This window comes from Colletotrichum siamense (genome assembly GCF_013390195.1).
Source record: "Colletotrichum siamense strain Cg363 chromosome Unknown KSG_Cg363_contig09, whole genome shotgun sequence".
NCBI classification, from domain to species: domain Eukaryota; kingdom Fungi; phylum Ascomycota; class Sordariomycetes; order Glomerellales; family Glomerellaceae; genus Colletotrichum; species Colletotrichum siamense.
In genome coordinates this window covers 878178-897086 of record NW_023501022.1, presented here as the reverse complement: position 1 = coordinate 897086, position 18909 = coordinate 878178, and the positions used below count along the sequence as shown (strand labels likewise).

Here is an 18909-nt window from a genome sequence, read left to right as displayed (position 1 = left end):
GTGGGCGCGGATTGGGGACAACATTATCAACATCAGACGGATTGGCAAGCCACCAAACCAAACTTTGATGTAAGTCGGTACCGGTAACCGGAACTCACGCATCCGCCGTTGAATCGCTTCGCCGAGCATCACTGGTCAGCCCTTCCTGGTCCCAGTTGGCGGCTGAAACTCTTTCGTCTTGTTGGTTTGCGGATGTCGACACCTCGTACCACCGGCCCGAAGCTCCCTGGCTATGTCGATGGTCTCGACTTTGGGTGGAAGAACAAATCTACACTGGCTTTTTGTGAAACATGAAACAATTCCAGAGGTTTGTCGAGCGGTCGACCAACTCCGGAAGCCTGCTTCGATGTTGTGGGTGTGGCAAATGTCCTCGTTATCGCAAAACACCACAGTTGGCAGGCGAGATTCGAGCTGTTACGTGTGAAACAGCGAGATGCTTAACACTTGCTTCAAGACGGCTCTGCTCAAAGAGGGAGCAAGACCAAGGCGGAGTGATTCCGCTCTACGCCACACATGATGTTGTCAATCCACCGGGATTCCCACGGACTAGCAGCTTAAGTTGATGCCCGACCTGGGAAGTTGGTTCTGCCAGCTTGTCGATGACCTTGATGTACGCCTATTCCACAAATCTCGTTTCCAGGATACAGGTTATTACCCCCCAATAGGTATACGTCATGGGTAAGTTGGTGCTCGCTCTCGATATGTGGCAATAAAGCAGATATGGGGTCTCGGTGAATTGCCTGCCTCGCCTGGGGTGTGTGTAATCACCGAGGACTTCTCACCCTCGGTGTCGGTGGCGAGGTCAGCCAGCGAGCAGGGTGCTCATGTGATGTCCGGAGTCTCTGGGCCTGCGAAGTCCGTCGGACCTGAGTCGGGCATTGCTAGTGCTTGCTAAGAGGTTCAACGACGTTATGTTACGTCGGTATGAGTCTTGTTGGCTTTCATATGTCGTCAAGCCATCTGCGTGGGTGTTCATAAAAACGTGAATGTTGACTGATGGCTGAGAAGACGGTACGACACACCGGGCCTCGATCTTTCTTCTCATCTAGAAGCCTTCATGGTTCCGTTTGAAAGTGGTGCAGGAATATTAATATTTGCTCCATAACTTGCGGCATTCTGCGCCACCAGTGCGGCTTGTCTTGTCTTTGTATCATTGGTGTCGGTGACTGAGTAAACACCAACGAATACGTCTGGGTGCTGAATCACTCGCCGGCGGATCTGGCCCTGCAGCATTAGACATGATGGAGTCCGAGGTTCACATCTGTTGTCGAGGTTTTACCTTGCGGGCAGCTCTGGAATGTGACAATGGCATTGTTGTTGCAAAGCACTTGACATGGCCTCAGCGTGGCCTCTTATATACTACCTCATTATTGCGTAGACGATGTCTATCTCCGAGTCCTCAGACGAGCCTTTTGCCAACTTGGAAGTGTTTAACCTCGTGAGTCAAGTATATAGAGGTCTGCTACCTTAGTTTATGTGACGAGGGCAAGCAAATCAGACAAAAACCGAAGTCTTCTTCTTCTCAATAAGTTATTGTGTGGTATCTTAACCGACTACCCTTCGGACAGCTTCTTCGTGTGTTACTTCGTCGCGAGATGACTGTACCTGGCTTTGGTGTTTCCTGGATTTTTCTGCGGGAATACATTGGGAACACCGCGTTTGCGATCATTTCAGAGGCTAGAGACGACATAAAGATTGTCTTTCTTGACGTCTGCTGGGGTACAGAGTCTCCAGATGTTCAGAATAACGAAGGCGTTGTGCTTTGGCAGAGTATTATTCTGGCTTGTTGGGATACCGTGGCTTCAACGGCTGCTTTCAAAGGTTACAACCAGGCTGCGCATGGGTCGACTACGTACTAAGACACGTTCTGGGTCCCGGTGAAGTCGAATCAGCAGTTGCCATCCAAGTTAGACATCATCGGCGGGTGTATATATTGGTAATCTTGGGGATCTTCATGAGCAGGGCGGCGGCATTTTTCCAGCGGTTTGGACAGTGAGAAATGTGCTTGATGCCTTGGGGATGTCTTGCGGAGTCTCGCATCAAGTGCCTGGTTGGCGAAGCACGGGAATCACTCCATCGAGTGGAAGGTGTTAGGCCTCGGTCGTTGCTCTCGTTCCTTGTTTGCCGTATATTCTCCTCGAAATACATACAAGAGGCCAGGAATGACTAGTCTGCGGTTTCTTGGCTTTTCACCCGGCAAGTCGGGTTTGGGCCCTTGAGACCAACCCTTGGTATGGTCATACGCAAGTCCTTACTTAAAATCGACAAACACATGGTCAAAAAACATTGCTGCAGTAAGTCAATCATAGATAGTCTTTCGCACCTTTATACCTCAAATGAGTTTTCTGCGTAGTCGCCTGGTAGATACGCGGTCCCAGCGACACGAGCAAGTTGAGACGTACAAGGCCACGTTAGAGCAGCTCATCTAGTACACCCGTAGTACTTAAGTCGTCGTTGCATTGAACCAGTATCATAAGGCTACGAACAATGTCAGGCTGCTTGCGATCTAGTGTTGTGGTTGAATCAGCGTTGTCTTGACTCTACAAGATGGTCATCAACGATGACGCAGGTTGACGTGGAATATCTGCTCATATTCCTAAAGTCCTCCTCGTTTCTGGCCGCGACTTCATGTATTCAACGTATACGCCGGAAACGAGAGTGAAAAAGAGATGCCGGCGTCGACAAAATGGATTGGAAAATCAACTCTGAGACCGGCGCATTGCCAGGTCGGCCAGGATCGGATGGCTGATACATTTAGATGTCCAACCTGACATCGCATCGTGCGCTCATGGTGGGAGTGACATGCAGAAGAAGCTTGTGCTTTATAAAGGCCCATATTTGCTCCATTGGCTATCGATGTTATTGTGTTGAAGCATTCATGAGAGAGATGTTGGCGAGAATCATGCTCAGGCTTTGATAAGCTCTCGGAGCAGTCAATTTGAGATATCAGATCCTCTCAGATAGTAAAGCTATTGATCTGCGTCGAGCAGAGTTCTGAATGTTGCCAGTGCAATGAGTGCGAGCTGCCCCCAGTAACTTGTCGTAGTCGACATTCGGAGACGTAAAACTTGCACATAAGGTAGCCAGAGGGAGAGGACAGCCAAGAATAATTGACAGCTCGACTGTGTGAATGCGTGAATTTGAAAAGCAGTGCGGGAGAATACGCATTCTACCGAAGACCCTTTTTCTATTTGAACACTGCAGCATGGCTGGCATGCAATTGGTCACTTAAAAGCGCGAATCTCTTTATTCGTGATAGCGCACCGTTGAATTACCAAATTTCGCCCAGAAGATTCATTGACCTTCCATTTCCAGCCATAGGAAAGAAAATCATTGGCTTCACGGCAATGATGCCATTCGGCGGTTCAACTTTTGCCCGCGGCTAATCTGTTCGTGGTGAGCTTCCCAATTGTCATCCCAGGCAACGGCGCCCTTTAAAGCACGCAGCAGCGGGCGAGTCATCGGCAGAGCGGGGGTGTGGCCCGTCCGGAGGGCGCGCGCGTTCCCCGACCCCGGCCGGCATCGGACACTCATCCTGCCATCTCATCGCTCTTGCGATGCTCTTGAAACTGATGCTGTCAATTCCTCACTTTTAAATGAGTCGGCTCTCCTGGACGCATTGACTGACACGATTTATCAACACAAGCCCAGCAGCTAATCGATCCTCACCAAGGAAACCTGAACCCCGCCACCGGAAAACGTCCGGGAAACTAAGTCTCACCAAAACCCCTCTCACAACTTACCGTTACACATCACCGGCGAAATGGCAGACCTCACAACATGTCTGCCCCTGAACCGCGCCTCTGTGGTAGAAGCGCACAAACTCGTCAAGCCACACGTACACTACACGCCCGTCCTCACAAACAAGACCCTCACCACCCTCGCCTCGACGTCGCGGTCCCCCGAAGACCTGAAGGGCACGAGATGGGAGGGCCGCACGCCCGCGAAGCCGACCCTCAGGCTATGGTTCAAGTGCGAGAACCTGCAGCGCATCGGCGCGTTCAAGGTCCGCGGGGCGTTCCACGCGGTCGAGAGGTTGAAGCAGGAGCCTGGCTGGATTGAGAATGGCGGCATGGAGAAGGGCGTCGTCACGCACAGTTCTGGTGAGACACATTCAACCCCTCATATTGCCGTTCTTATTTTTGAGTCTCTTATATGACGGAATGAGAATGCACTTGAACACTCACACTAACGAAACTCTTAGGAAACCACGCTCAAGCCCTCGCCCTCGCCGCGAAAGAGGCCGGCATCCCCGCCCACATCGTCATGCCGGACATCTCCCCCGCCAACAAGATCGCCGGCACCCGCGGCTACGGCGCCAACGTAATCTTCAGCGGGAGCACCTCCGTCGAGCGCGAGGCCGTCGCCGACCGCGTCATCGCCGAGACCGGCGCCCGCCTCGTGCCTCCCTACGACCACCCGGACATCATGCTCGGCCAGGGTACCCTCGGCCTCGAACTGCAGGAGCAAGTGCGCGACCTCATCGCCGCAGGCCACTCGGCGCAGAACCCGACCTTCAACTCCACCGGCCAGCCCTCCTCTGCATCAGAAGCCAAGGGACTCGACGCCATCATGACGCCCTGCGGCGGCGGCGGCATGCTCTCTGGCGTGGCGCTCAGCTGCGAGGGCACGGGTATCCGCGTGTTCGGCGCGGAGCCCGAGTTCCAGGGCGCCGACGACTGCAAGCGCGGATTCGAGGCGGGTAAGAGGGTCGAGAGCGTCAAGACGCTGACGATCGCGGACGGGCTGCGGACGCCGGTGGGCAAGTTCCCCTGGGGCGTGATCTACGAGAGGAGGCTGGTGGAGAACATGTTCAGCGTGAGCGAGGAGGAGATCAAGGCGGCGGTGAAGCTGGTGTTTGAGCGGTTCAAGCTCGTTGTCGAGCCGAGCGGCGCGGTCCCGCTTGCGGTTGCGCTGTTCAACGAGGATTTCAGGAGCATGGTTGAGAAGGAGGCTGGGGAAAAGGGGTGGGATTTGGGCTTGGTGTTTAGCGGTGGTAATATGGCGATGGAGGGGTTGATGAAGATTTTTGCATCGTGAGATGATTGGAGAGGATGAGGAAGCACATATGAGGATAGAATAGACTGCATATGATACGTCGTATCGATGGATCGAGCTGCCACAATTGCTTGTCACTATTACCATCGTAGTCTTCTCCGTTCACTCACAGAGTACAATCGTGCATACAGAAAGGCTATCGAACCCACAAAAAGTGTTCGTTTCTTTCATCCTAGTCGAATCTTATCCTAGACGAATGGTTGGGGAATAACAAGAATGTCTCTTTGTGATATTCCGTCATATTGACCAAGCGCTGCGGTATGGCTCTCTTACAAACATCGGAAGATCTACACATCTTTGCCGCAACCGTCGTTCTCAAGACAAACAGGCGTAAGTGATCCAATGTTTGTCACATAAATTCATTGGTCAAAGCAGAAACAATGACTCTTCTCGCCGGCAGAACGTTGCCGCGTCTGTTCGGTTCGCAAGGAGTGCTCCTGCTGAAAGCTTACTTGGTGGAAAGACGGGAGGAAAATGATGGGATGTGGTGCGCGTCAAGTATTCCATACCCCCATCCCTGCTCCTGCATATTTTCGTTCGGCACTTCTCGCCAACTATTGCCCGCATATCCCGACGTTCAGGAAGTCAAAGATCGACATCATCACAGTCAAATATTCCAAGGCCAATTTCGTCAACGAATATACGAAGAAAGTCGCTGGATACCATGCTTCAGCGATAGATAGGCGGAAAGGAGATCAACAGATGTTGTTCGTGAAGCGTGTGGCAATCGACCCCAAACTATGGCCGGGTGATGGTCCTCAACTTGTCTTACCAACGGATAATCAGATCCGAGGACGACTATCGTTGTCATAGTGGAAGTTACCAGCAGTAGATCTCTTTTATGTACTTGATGCAAGTTGGTTTCTACTCCCGACCAGTGAGCGTGGCGCGGGGGTGCTTGTATCTTCCAACGTGAGCTGCAAGTTACCTCAAGTCATTCCAGTCTTGGAGAGTAGGTGCATTCTGATTCAGATGTTACGAGACGATGGAGTTTGCCGACGTCTTTTTTGTACCAAAATCGTTTTCGTTGGTTTTTCTGATAATAGTAATGGCACAGGTGACCAAAAGTCGTTTGGATTTTTGGCCGGAAACATTGAGATATCTCCCAGCCGTCGTTATTCAATTTCGTCTGTTTAGTGAATGAATATGATTATGAATACTCTAAGAATGGCTCGCCTATGTATGGCGACTTCAATCCTGCCTTCTTTGCAGATGGATATGTCTGCTGATATTATCGTGTAAACTCAGGTTCTGTCTTAAGAAAGTGTATTCCCTTGGCACGATGTCGTCTAGGCAGTGTTATCTCATTGCTGTAGTCAGCATCTTTTGCGATATGTAACCCGGCTTATAACGGCACCAATACATGCAATAATTGTCGGAGCCACAGAAAGCTTTTCTTTTGGTCTATTCTTACACTCGCAGAATGAGGTACGTTTTGTTAAGGAAGTTTCATCGCCCGCCCTGTGAGAGGGTACAGAATAAGTAAAGCAGCAAGAGCACTTCGGCCGGTGCTTCGTTCAATAACATCGCAGTATACGTACCCAGAGGCTTGGAATCATGGGATGCACCATCCGCATGAATGATTCCAATTATCTTACAAAATTTGGGGTGGCACAACCTTCCACATGCATGCACATTAATTTGTCAACGCAATTAACGAGTAATCTTGCTGGCCGTCACTACAGGTGCTTCTTATTATGTTGACTTCCAACAGCCCTTTCATCGGCGAACCTGTCCGCCGCCGCATCGATTTGAGGTCGGACCATGCAGATCATCAACGAATGCTTCACCTTCTCGTTTGATGTTGCATATGCTTACCCAAAACGCTGTGTCTCTGTGTAACTCACAGCCTGACTTGGCCCTCAGTTTTCCAAAGAGGCTACATCGAGGGCTTCACCGACCGAGGAGCGGCGGTTCTTCTACACACAAATCATCTTTTCATTGGCTCTTCATACGAAATAGTTTTCTGACTCCCTGCTTCTATTTATTTGTCGTCTGTGGTAAGCCGCATGACGTCGGAGGTGACCATCGCTTAGAGGGGCGATTACCTTTGCGCATTTACAATATATAAGCAGGCTCTGGCCAAATCCTTGGACATTTCTGGACTATTGGAATTACAAGTATGTTTGAAAGTCTATGACCAAGTCAGATCCTGTTTCAAATCTCATGCCACGGCGGAGCAAAGAGACTATGCATTATTCCTATTTTGAGTATCCTATAACTCGGCCATATCCTTTCAAGTGGTTCACTCCCGTTGCAATCACAGGCTGTGTCATCCTGACTGTGGTCTTTTCACTTGTCAACCTAACATCAAACGGCTTTGACTTGAAGCCTATCTACACTACTGATGTTAACGGTACGGAAGCTGCTGCAAATGCGCGGTAAGACGCACCCCGGGTGATATTCCGACGTGAGATGACCTAAAACATGATGTGGAAACAGGTGGTTTAACAAGCCGCCTTTCAACTGGCAAGGGGACATGGATGTCGAATGCCAGCCCCATCTTCTAACAGTCGGCGACTCGTTCTTCACCTCAAACCATGGTTTCCGGTATAAGGTGAAGAGCATAGAGCTTCCCACGAAAGACACCGAGTCTCCAGACATTCTTTCGTCAATCGGATATAAGAACACGACGCTTAAGGGTTGCTTCTTGAGTCAGATGTTCGTCAAATTGATGAAAAGCGACCCGGCTCCATTGCCATCCTGGTGGATGTCATTCAAAAATTCAGTGGCGTCGGCAACCTTACAGTGCACTGTCGTGTCTGATGTCGGACTTGCTGAAGTCACCATGGAAGCCGAATATGAAGGGGAGACCGAGCCCGTCTACGACTACGTCATGGATTCCAATTACAAAACACGCGCGAGCGTTTGGTGGGGAACTCGAATTTCGAACGCCTACTTTATTGGCATTTTAAGTGCTGCCTCACAGATTGCAGATGTAGACGTTGATGGTATCAAAACGTATCTCAACCGGGCCAGACTTACCTTCAATGGTAACCGGTCCAAGTCGGAGTAAGTCTCAATTTCTGAATGACCCCTGCACTTGCCGACTGGCCAGGTCGCTAAATACTTAAAAGTCTTCGATCAGAAGAGTTATTTGATCTCGATTGGTCGTTCCAATTCGTAACTAGCGCCGTGCAGGGCATAAACTCGGGCTTGGATTACGACACCACACCCTACAACTCCGATGTATGTTTGTTTTGACGTTGGTCCTGTTCCCAAGATGACTGCGTGCAGGCTGACGATTTGGAAGTTCTGGGGATCGCCCACATTGACAGAAGCCCTGCATTACTCCAAAATCATGCATTCGCTGTTTGCAATAGATCTTGGAAACTGCGACTCGCCAAACCTACTGGTTGATGAAGATGGCCTCAAATATGCCATCTTGGACCCAAAGAACTCCAATCGGCTTCCGGGTGGTATATTCAGCAATCTGACTGATCAAGGTGGGCTGGACTATCGCCGCTATACCATGTTGCCTAGGCCGGACGACGACAAGTCCCTTATCTGGGGCACCGTTCTCCTGAATGAGAGCTACAGCACCATCCAGCCGCTCATGGGTCCTTTATCCTGCGAGAAAGCTACTATAGCAGCTCAATACCTTTGCTCCGTGCCCAAGCAGAAAAGCGTAGGGGTGATGTTGCTAGCCATCGTTCTTGCAGATTTGGTCTTCCTTCAAGCAGCGTGGAAGTTACTGCAGTGGTTCGCAGATTCGAGAATGGCAAACAGACCTCAGATGAAGTTCTGCGAAGGCTGTTTAGAAGCCCAGGGTGGAAATGCCGGCGAAGTTGAACTAGAGAGCCAGCCTCGTGGGAGACAACAAGCGGGTTCCTCACTTCGGCCCAACGATCGTTATGTTAGACTTCGTAGTCGCGAGTGAGAATAGGGTCACGATCATATTCCTTTTGTGAAAGCATGAGGAAGATACAGAACACTAGGCACTCATAACACTTTGAGGTATCAAGTCTATTCAGATATTCTAATCTTCACAGGCTTATTTCTCGCACCAGCCAGTGGGCTGGCCGAGAGCCTTGCACTTGTCAATGTACAGAGGCTCGTTGATGTCGATGATGATCTGGCACCTGGTGGGGTAGGGGCCGGCTGTTGGTTAAAGGTTAGCCATCCAAGATCACAAAGCCTCGAGGGTGGGTTGCGAGCAAACTTACCGTATGAGCCGTAGTCGGCACAGGCAGCCTTGGTGGTGTCGGGGTCGCTGACAAGCGCGGAGCCGGTGTCCCTGCCGCAGTAGCAGTTCTTGATGTCATCACCCTGGCGCTTGACGTGGACGCGGTTGTCCTCGGCCGGGGCAGCGGCGACAATGGAAGCGAGGCCCCTACGTGTGTGTTAGTTGAGTCGCTCGGAGGTGGGGGAACTGGAATAATAGTGGGTGGACGAACATGAGGGCAACGACGGTCTTAAGTCCGAACATTGTGTGAATTGTTTGATTGGAAAGTTGTCAAAGAAAGTAGACAGTTGGAATGTAAATGAATGTGATGCTGACGACTTGAGTCTGAGTTCTAGAATTCTGCTCAGCCAAGGCGCGATGCGGGGAATTATATACTAGTAAGACGTGAGTTGAGCAGTTGCCTCAATGCCCCCCGCTTGGCCGGCGAGGGCGACGAGCTCTGAGCCTCTGAGGGGTTTGCGGGCGAAAGTTGCCTCGAAAAGACCTCTGGGCAATCAACTTCATCCCTGTACTCGTTCGTCCCAAAGAGATAGACTTTCTTAGCTGATCTACGTTCATAATATGAAGCTTACTGAAAATGCGCTCGTTGCCGGCAAAAACCGAAGTCAAGAGCATAAGTGACTCTGAGTCGTACAGCTTTCGTTAGATTAATCAACATGATCGGCATGTGTTTCTCCCGCAAAGATACTGTTGTCGGTGAGGCTGCTTGACTCGGGCAACCAAATTCCGTAAGTTGAATCCGAGGTACAATATCAAGCCGTAGCTTGAATCTTATAGGGATTCTTCCACCACGCAAAATGCTACAAAACGCAATTTCCGAGTATTTGCGCGGTCTTGTGGTTGATCTTTGAGAGATGTGCAGAAACTGAAGAGTTCTTAGAAATTCTCGTCATTTTCCGTGTGCTTCCTATGTCACGTTGAAACGGGAGCAACCAAAGATATTTTGATGCGTAATTAGACAAGCTAAAAGCCTGGGCGCCGTATTAGTGGTTTCTGCAGGCTGTCACCCCAGGTTTCAGACACCCGATTTGTCGCATGCTTATGCGTGGACATTGGCGGCTCCCCAGGGTACAGGGGTCATGCCAGCAGCACCTACGGCTTGACCGACTCGACGGCCGCTGTCACCATGGATAGATTCACTGAGGCAAATGCCACACAGAGTGTATAAATCTTGCGCCTCAGGGGCTGTCGGTCGTTCCTGTGCAGGGGCCCGTAACCTTAAGAGTTCCCCGGTTGTCGCTGACAAAGTCGCTCTCGCGAACTCACATGATGCCCACCATATAAGATTCAGCGAAGGTGGACTATTCCGATCAATAAGACATGAAATAATGTGTCACAGTTTAACATCTCACGCATAAGCCACATTCAGCTTGCAATATCTATGAATGGCATCAAATGAACCCCTGTTCTTATCTTGGGAGCATAGCTAGTCTTTTTCAAAACTTGCCTTGAGATCATTTCCTTAGACACACTGCCGCACTTGTCAAGTTCGACAGTGTTGTGTATATCATGTGTGAGACGGTCTCAACAAATCCAATGATGTCATTCGTAGAAGTTGTGACTCTACAAGTGACTACTCTATGCCGCAGAGCTGGTTATTGAATCTTTGTCAATGAATTTTCTTCTTAACACCTTCTCAAGTTGACATTAGCTAATAAACAGGATAATATGCCGAGCGTGACATCAGGTATATAGGTGTATGTATATGTTGATGAAGAGAACCTACGAGATTTCTTGTTCACTCCGAATAGAACATGCGCCCCTAATAAGCTTATGTGTAGCAACATACTAGAGCTTTTCATATGCATGGTTGAATGTGGTTTAGTTGGTAACTCAGCTAGCAGCGGTATGTGGTATCGCGACTGTTTCTAACGTCTGGCCAAATCGACCTTTGGTGCGCTTGGGAGCTTTGACATTAAACCCCCCCCCAAGCCAGTGACAGCATCCAGCACTTCGAAGAGCTTCCCCAGGCCATGCATGAGTGGTCACCTAGGCCGTTTGGTGTGGAGAGATGCGGGCTCCAGTGCTCCGCAAAGCTTCCCAACAAAGTCGGAAAATGCTCCAGCTACACATACCCTGTTTTCAACCATGGCCAGAAGGATGACCTACATATGCACCCTACCAAATAAAAAGATATTGATCAAGGTTCAAGCAGGTGAATTAAGAAGGATTGCATCCTTCAACTTGAAGATGACCAATGCCGTGGGCCTGATGACGAAGCCGGCGGGAACAGCGGCATGCGGGCCGCAGCGGCAGTTTAATCCCGGCGCCCCACCCCGCGCCACCGGAGACAGTTAAAGGGCCCCGCGTCCGTCCCATATTCCCATCTCAGCAAGCCGTAAAAGCACCCAGGTCTGACCTACCCGAGGTCCTTGCTGACCAACCTTCTGCCGCCGCAATGCGACCATCTCCGCGGAGCCTCAACACGGCCATCTCGCCAGCACCAGCCATAGCGACTCGACCCTCTTCTAAGCGTGTCTTACCCATCCTCCTCCCCTCCACCCGTTCATACTCATCCCTTTCGTCCATTGTCAACAACAGCCGCCGAACGAGACATATCCCAAAAGCAACGGGATTTCCAAATAGTCGTGTCTCACTCTCCAGATCATCACAAACCTGCGGATTCAGCGCCGCAACTGCAAGCACGACGGAAAAAGCAAAAATGGCACCCTCCAAACTGAGAAGCTGGTTTCCCCACGCCAAGGCGCCCGTCATCATCAGCGCGCCCATGCTCGGGGCAGCCGGCGCATCTCTGGCGACCGAGGTCCACAAGGCCGGTGGGATCGGTAAGTAAACACACACACACACACTCACAAAAACACCCACGGAAACCGCATCGTCAACCTCCCTTCAAAGACAAATTGTCTTTTGTACCCACCAACGAAAAACATTACTGACCAAGCAACAGGTTTCATCGCCGCGGGCTTCGACTTCTCCGAGTCCTCCGCCCAGATGAAGGACATGGACGCCGCCCTCACCCAGGCCCGCTCCCTCCTCTCCACCACCGCCGACGACCAGCAGCCTCTCCCGCTGGGCGTCGGCTTCATCACCTCCCACGAGACGGCGGGCCTCTTCGCCGCCAACGTCCTGCCCGTCCTCGCCCGCCACCGCGTCGCGGCCGCGTGGCTGTTCGCGCCGAACGAGGACCTGAAGCCGCACGCGCAGATCATCCCCGCGCTGCGGAAGGCGGGCATCAAGGCCTTCGTGCAGGTCGGCAACGTGGCTGCGGCGCGCGAGGCGGCGGCCGACGGGGCCGATGTGCTTGTCGCCCAGGGCGTTGACGCGGGCGGGCACCAGTTCTCGAGGGGATGCGGCGTCGTCGCGTTGGTTCCTGAGATCAAGGCGATGCTAGCCTCTGAGTTCGCGTCCAGAGAGGTTGCTGTTGTCGCGGCGGGTGGTATTGTGGAGGGTGCGGGTGTTGCTGCGGCGTATGCGCTGGGGGCTGAGGGTGTGGTCATGGGCACAAGGTTCGTGGCGACGAACGAGGCCATGTCGGCGCAGTTGCACAAGGAGCTGCTTGTGAAGACGAAGGATGGCGGCGTGAGTACGTGGAAGCACGACTTCCATGATAAGCTGGTGGATAGCAAGCTTTGGAAACCGGGGTACGACGGCCGGGCGATTATAGGGGACATTCACCGTGAGTACCATGTGCTTGGAGGCAAGACGGCAACAGTCGAGGAAAGCCGGGAAAGGTTGAAGACTGGGTGGAGTGAGGATGAGGGAAAGAAGATGATTGGTAAGTGGTCGGGTGCCGGAGTTGGGCTCATCAACGAGATCAAGCCGGCTGGTGAGGTTGTCGTTGAGGTCAGGGAGGCGGCGAGGAAGAGGATTCAGGAGTTGGCCGGGTTGATCTGATTTGGCAGAAAAAAGAGGAAGAAAACATGGATTGCGAGATAATCCACGCTCACTCCTGGCAGATGAGTATAAAAATACCAAGAATGCTAGAACAGCTACTTCACCATGGTTCATACTCAATGAAGAAACCCAAATCAGTCTTTACAAGGGGTATCACTTTTGTGGTTGACTTCACTCCTATATCTTTATCCCCTAATGCCCCTTTTCGGTTTTCGTCAATTTCGCCGCGCTCTCAAAGTAGCCTCCTGTCCCGCCATACTTGGCCAACACTCCGTCGATATCAACCTCTTCGACATCCCGTGTCCGCTTCCGTCCCAGCATGGCCGTGTTCCTCGTGCTCGGAATGCGGAGCATCTCAGTCTCAACGACCCAGCCACAATCTTCAGCGATGCAAGCCGCCCAGTCCACGAGACAGGAATAAGTCGACTGCGACTTGGTCTTGTCTCGCGGTAATGGGGCACGGTGTTTCTGACCTCCCAAGGTGTGACTGCAGCAGGGAATCATGATAAAGGGGCTCTCAGAGAGAGCTGCCAAAATAGGGGTCCATGGAGTCAGCTCGTCCGCGTGGTTCGAGACGATGAAGGTGCCCTTGGGAAACGCGCCGTTGTGAGTTTGTGAGAGATCAATGACAGACTCCTCGCCATCGGTGCCAGAAGGTCTCGACACGGCGTCGGGAAGGAGCACCAGTCTCTGGAGGGAATCTTTCCCTGACTGCACGGTGTTGTACTTGGCCCAGGACTTTCTTGCTCTTGCGTCAAAGCCCCAGCCGGAATAACCCTCTTGAATGAGGATGTAAACAAGGAGGCCGTTGCCACAGCCGATATCCACGAATCCAGGGAATGGCTTGTCCTTGTACATCTCGGCCCACAGCTCGATCAGAAACGCAGCGATTCCCAAGTCCTCAAATACGTGCTTTGAAGGATCAGTCGTCTCTGCCCAGTTCTCCACAAGATCCCTCGCGTACTTGAGCTTGAGCTCCATGTAGCGATCTTGGAATCGCGCCTGGGGAATGACGACGTCGTGATGCACTCGCTTCTTGTAGCCAGCGACTCGTCCCTGGCCATGCTTGTACAAGACTGACAGCAGCATGCGGGCCGTCCGCACCAACTTCTCCACGGCAAAGTCTGCCTCGTCAAAGAACAAGTAGTGGATGGAGACGGTGCCGACGGCGCGCGCAGCGTCCCACTCGTGGAGATGCGCAACGCCCCGGACCTTGGGGTGGTAGAACGGAAGGGCGTCTGGGGAGGAAGCGTGGGGAAGGTAGACGACCAGGGACCTGGTCCCCGCGGCGCCGGCGTTGGCGTCCGCACCCGCCGCATCTGGGGTGCTGGAGGCAAAGACGCATGTCTGCTCCAGGGGATCGTCCCGGCGGGTGTTTCGCGGGATCAGCCTCCGCACAAGAACGCGGTCGTTGCGGAAATCCTTGAAGGCAACGGGGATAGGCTGCTGCACAGCTTGTGCGGCAGCTGCGACACCCTGCTGTTGATCGGGGAGATCAGAGGAGGTGGGGAGAGGTTCGGGCACCCATCCCGGGTCAGTGTCATTGAGGATGTCTGCGCGGAAGAGCCAGCTCGAGTTGATGTTTGGGTTCTTGACCAGGTTCATCATAACATCCTCAAAGACATCGGGCCCAAAGGCGCACTCTTGCCGGAACAAGGGATGCCATATCTCGCCCGAGAGATCGTGAATGGCTGGCTCCGCTGAGGGGCCAAGTGCCGTCGGGTCGAAAGCCATGGCACCTGTTTAGTGACGGAATTGGGTTCGGTTTCCTGGGCTGCAGGCTGAGAAGAAGGAATATGGCTCGACAGAATGAGACCTTTTGAGTGTGATCGGGAGGCAGAATTGTGACTCGGGCGCTATCGCATGAATGTGTAGAAATGGCGCTAGGCGGTTCGCGGTTAGCCCCGCAGGGTCGCGGCCAGGACCCATGTGACATTGTGTGTTGGCTTGCTGCGGGTGTGGTAATTTTTTGTTTACTTTGCGAGGTGGGGGTGACATGGCAACGAACCAAAATACACTACACGATCCGAAAACTCGCCCTTGCAGACCACCCTGAAAAGGTCCTGGTCCGTCTCTCGTCCTGCATAAGCTTGCGACTCGGCAGACGCCATTCCGCGATATCTTCTCCATCGATGACATTTCCTGCCTCATTTCGTTTCCTTCAGCGACAGCCAACGAGCCACAGACCCATTACTCCTATCCGCATGCCTTAGACAGGGGAATACACAAGCAGTATCCTCGTCTCGCCGAGAGACACGTCCATCACAATGGCAGAGAACGACAACTTGCGTACAGCGTCGCTGTACATCAACAACCAGCTGCTCTCGCGGGGACTGCTCCGCGATGGTCAGACCATTAACTTCGCCGACCCGGACGACAATCCGGGCGGCACGGAGGCCACCATGGGCAAGATCATGAGCATAGTCAATGATTTGATCTTGCGCCGAGACGTGCGTGTGCCCTCGTCCCTTTTGAAAGACTACCTTTGAAGATCCCCAAACTGAGACGATGTTTGTTTTCCCATCCTAAAGCGAGACGCCGAGCACCGCGAGAACCTCTCGACCACGCTGCGAACCATCCGAGCCGAGAACCTGCGATACACGGACGACATTGCACGCCTCTCGGAGAAGCACACCGAAGCCCAGCGCAAGGTCGACATCAGCGAGGCTACCGAAACCGCGTTACGAACCCAGCTCAAATCGGCAGACGCTGCTGTCCGCGGCCTCAAGGACGAGGTTGCCCGCGCCAAGACCCTCGTAGCCCAGACACGTGCCTCGTGCGCGACGGAGGTTCGCCGCCGTGATCGCCAGATTGACGGCCTGAAGAAGCAACTCGGAGACGCTGGCCGTCCTCGCGGCGCGGCAAAGAGCTCTGCGGTCACGGTTATCACCGTCGCCGCCGGCGAGGGCGAGGATAAGATATCGCCCAAGCGCGGTGGCAGGACAACCAACACCGAGGACTCCAACTATGACTTGCGAAGCGAGACGAACGAGTTTCTTACAGAGCTTTCGCGTAACCTCAGCGAAGAAAATGAGTCTCTGCTTGGCATTGTGCGACGAACTACGCAGCGACTGCGCGAGATGAGCGGCTGCGATGTTCGGACCACCCAGGGTGACGGTCATGCAGTTGCTTTGCCTACGGCCGAGGACATGGCTACGGAGCTTGACGCCATTCTTGAGCATCTTAGATCGATTCTCACGAACCCTTCGTTTGCCCCTATTGAGGAAGTTGAAGTCCGTGAAGAGGAGATTGCCCGCCTGCGTGCTGGCTGGGTCAAGATGGAGAACCGTTGGCAAGAGGCTGTCCACCTCATTGACGGCTGGCGTCGGCGTATGGCTGTTGACGGCAAGCCTGTCAATATGGAGGAGTTGAAGATGGGTCTTCGTCTCAGTCCCGTTCGTGTGCGCAATGTCGAGGAGACTCAGCACGGCGGCGTAGACATGCATGAGCACGAGCTCTCCTGTGTCAAGGAGGAGTGTACCGCCGACTTCGACGAGGAGGACCAGGACCAGGAAGAGGAAGAGGAAGAAGAAGACGAGGACGACGAGGAAATGCCTGAGTCTCCTTGCCCTCAACCCCAGCGAGTCGAGCAGAGAGTCGAGTCTCTTCATCTTGTTCCCGCGCCTGAACAGTACAACAACAACTTCAGAGAAGTTCAGTACGATGACCTCGAAGATGACCGAAGCGACTACGAGTCTAGCATTTTTGAGGATGTCGATGTTGAGGAGCTCGATGTCGAGGAGCCTAACGTCGAGATCCTCCAGCAGTCTGCCGCATACGTCAGCCCCCCTCCTCTCCCTCCTGCTCCTCAATTGAGCCCCCTGAAGGACTCTTCCTCGGCTGGCAACCGCGATGTTCGGGCTCGCCGCGAAAAGCCAGGCGACTTCACCACCATCACTGAAGAAAAGACCTGGGAGATCCGCGCCGTCGAGGCAGTCGCACCCAAGCCTCCACCGCACCGCACCCAGCTCCCGCGCTCACCTCAAAAGCCCTCATACCCTGTCGACGATTGCTCTCGCGTCACCTCAGCCACCTCCGTCGACTCTGAATCCACCCACAACGGCGCACCGCTTAAGACTTCCGCAGAGTCTCCCCCCTCTGCCGTGAACCAGACGCCCACAGTCCGCAAGCTTCCAAAGCCGCCTCATCTTGCAACCGCGCAGCCACCATCTGCCCCCGCGGAGCCGCGCTCCCCAACCGCCGCCATCCGCACTGTCTCGCAGGAGAGCAACGAAAGCACCGACGGCCCGCCTCCAGGGCCCGCCACGCAAACTAACAGCACAAAGGCGACGCCGGCCCGAACGCCGCTGCGCCGCGTTCCCTCGCGTCTGCCTCTCCCTCGCCCAGCAGAGCCTCAACCCCAACAAAGCCCTTTGACAATGGCTACCATCGCCGCAAAGCTCGCCGCTTCAGAGCGCGAGGCCGATGCCGCCCGCGTTCGCGCAAAGCTCAAGGCCGCTCGCGGAGGCGCGATCAAGGCGGTCGCGGCACCGCCATCGCAACAGTCAACGCCGCGACCCATGCCTCCCCCGCCGCCAGAGACCATCGTCGCCGTCCCACCGGAGCCGGAGCAACCCGAAGCCGTCTCAGAATCAAAGCAAGATCTGGACCCCGTCAAGCGCGACCTGCCCCAGGAGGAAGAGCAACAACTCCGCTCTCCCAAGCGCAAGCGCGACAGACGCGTCAGCAAAGTCCAGTCGAGGAGGAGAAGCACGCTTAGCCCCTGGGAGATGGAAAGCCTCATCTCGGGCAACGTCGCCGTTCCCCCTTCACCCGCGCGGTGATACTTAAAACACCGACACATTAGTACCTTCCTTTTCCCCCGCTTCATACTTATATACGAATACCAGGGTTCAAATCAGATTGCCCACATCACTATCACTTATAATAGAACTCTGTCGTCTTCTGTTTGTTTTCCAAAGGAGGATTCAAAGATATCATGGGAGGTTGGGATAATTCCCCCACAACGGCGTTAGAGAAAACGGGAAAGCCGGGAGAGCGAGCGACGAACTGGGGCTGGGACAGCGCCGCGAGTTGAAAGGGCAGGCAGGCAGGCAGGCAGGCAGGCTGAGCTGGAGGAAGGGAGGATTCAGTGATTTTTTTGTTTCGTGTCATGGGTGGTGCGTGGCCTTGCTTTTGAATCGGGCCACCACCACAATGGCAGAGTTGTAGTACCCCCTCACCCACGGTTTGTTTACTTTCAGGTAGCGAGCACTGAGCGAGCGAAGCGCGCGTGTATGTGTGTGTCGTCGTCTTGTTCAGTCGCGCGGAGCTTGGATCATTTAATCTAACATGTCTGTTCTTTGCTTGTTCAACTATCTTTATGATGCTGAAGTTTTCTTGTGATGTGGCTCTTAACGACGTGAGTTGATCTGGTGTTGGGTAATGGGTAATGGGTAATGGGTAATGGGAGCGGTAAATCGTCACTACATCGGCATGGGAAAGTTGAGAAGAGGGAAACGCAACGCAAAATCTCAGTTGTTGTTATCGTCTAGGCCACTTGATGCTTCTTCCAGTTAAGTATGTCACCGAGGAGGTGGGTTGGTAGTGATCAATCAATCTAGCCTCGATAATCCGACCTCGCCAAAGGGCCGATGATCGAAAGGGACGCATAAGATCAGAATCAACCGCGGAATATCAACTCCCTCCGTTGTATCAACAGCCCTCCACCACCAAGCCGAGTAATCGTCGGGAGGGAACAAGGTGAAAGTTGCATATAAGTGCAGCGGGCCCAACAGTTGCGCCCTTCCGTTCGTATCTCATTATTCATCTGTATACCCATACACTACTAGCATGCATGACGCCGAGGA

General features: G+C 53.2%; 6 protein-coding genes across 6 annotated transcripts; 4 read left to right on the top strand and 2 right to left on the bottom strand.

Moving 5' to 3' along the window:
• Positions 1-3763: 3763 nt before the first annotated feature.
• Positions 3764-5040, top strand: SR (Serine racemase; the record flags this gene model as incomplete). The annotated part of the gene is made up of 2 exons (XM_036644852.1): positions 3764-4103; positions 4205-5040. 2 exons carry the CDS (start codon positions 3764-3766, stop codon positions 5038-5040), a joined length of 1176 nt encoding a protein of 391 aa, XP_036489817.1.
• A 2806-nt stretch (positions 5041-7846) lies between these two features.
• Positions 7847-8938, top strand: CGCS363_v013002 (uncharacterized protein; the record flags this gene model as incomplete). The annotated part of the gene is made up of 3 exons (XM_036644851.1): positions 7847-8070; positions 8136-8247; positions 8312-8938. 3 exons carry the CDS (start codon positions 7847-7849, stop codon positions 8936-8938), a joined length of 963 nt encoding a protein of 320 aa, XP_036490074.1.
• Positions 8939-9052: 114 nt separating this feature from the next.
• CGCS363_v013001 (uncharacterized protein) lies at positions 9053-9487 on the bottom strand (the record flags this gene model as incomplete). The annotated part of the gene is made up of 3 exons (XM_036644850.1): positions 9053-9159; positions 9225-9391; positions 9456-9487. The coding sequence occupies 3 exons, from the start codon at positions 9485-9487 to the stop codon at positions 9053-9055; spliced, it is 306 nt and encodes a 101-aa protein (XP_036489820.1).
• Positions 9488-11906: 2419 nt separating this feature from the next.
• Positions 11907-13099, top strand: ncd-2 (Nitronate monooxygenase; the record flags this gene model as incomplete). The annotated part of the gene is made up of 2 exons (XM_036644849.1): positions 11907-12030; positions 12153-13099. 2 exons carry the CDS (start codon positions 11907-11909, stop codon positions 13097-13099), a joined length of 1071 nt encoding a protein of 356 aa, XP_036490075.1.
• Positions 13100-13291: 192 nt separating this feature from the next.
• Positions 13292-14833, bottom strand: TRM44 (tRNA (uracil-O(2)-)-methyltransferase; the record flags this gene model as incomplete). Its single annotated transcript, XM_036644848.1, has 1 exon — positions 13292-14833. One exon carries the CDS (start codon positions 14831-14833, stop codon positions 13292-13294), a length of 1542 nt encoding a protein of 513 aa, XP_036489265.1.
• A 533-nt stretch (positions 14834-15366) lies between these two features.
• CGCS363_v012998 (uncharacterized protein) lies at positions 15367-17883 on the top strand (the record flags this gene model as incomplete). The annotated part of the gene is made up of 2 exons (XM_036644847.1): positions 15367-15549; positions 15631-17883. 2 exons carry the CDS (start codon positions 15367-15369, stop codon positions 17881-17883), a joined length of 2436 nt encoding a protein of 811 aa, XP_036489266.1.
• Positions 17884-18909: the final 1026 nt, after the last annotated feature.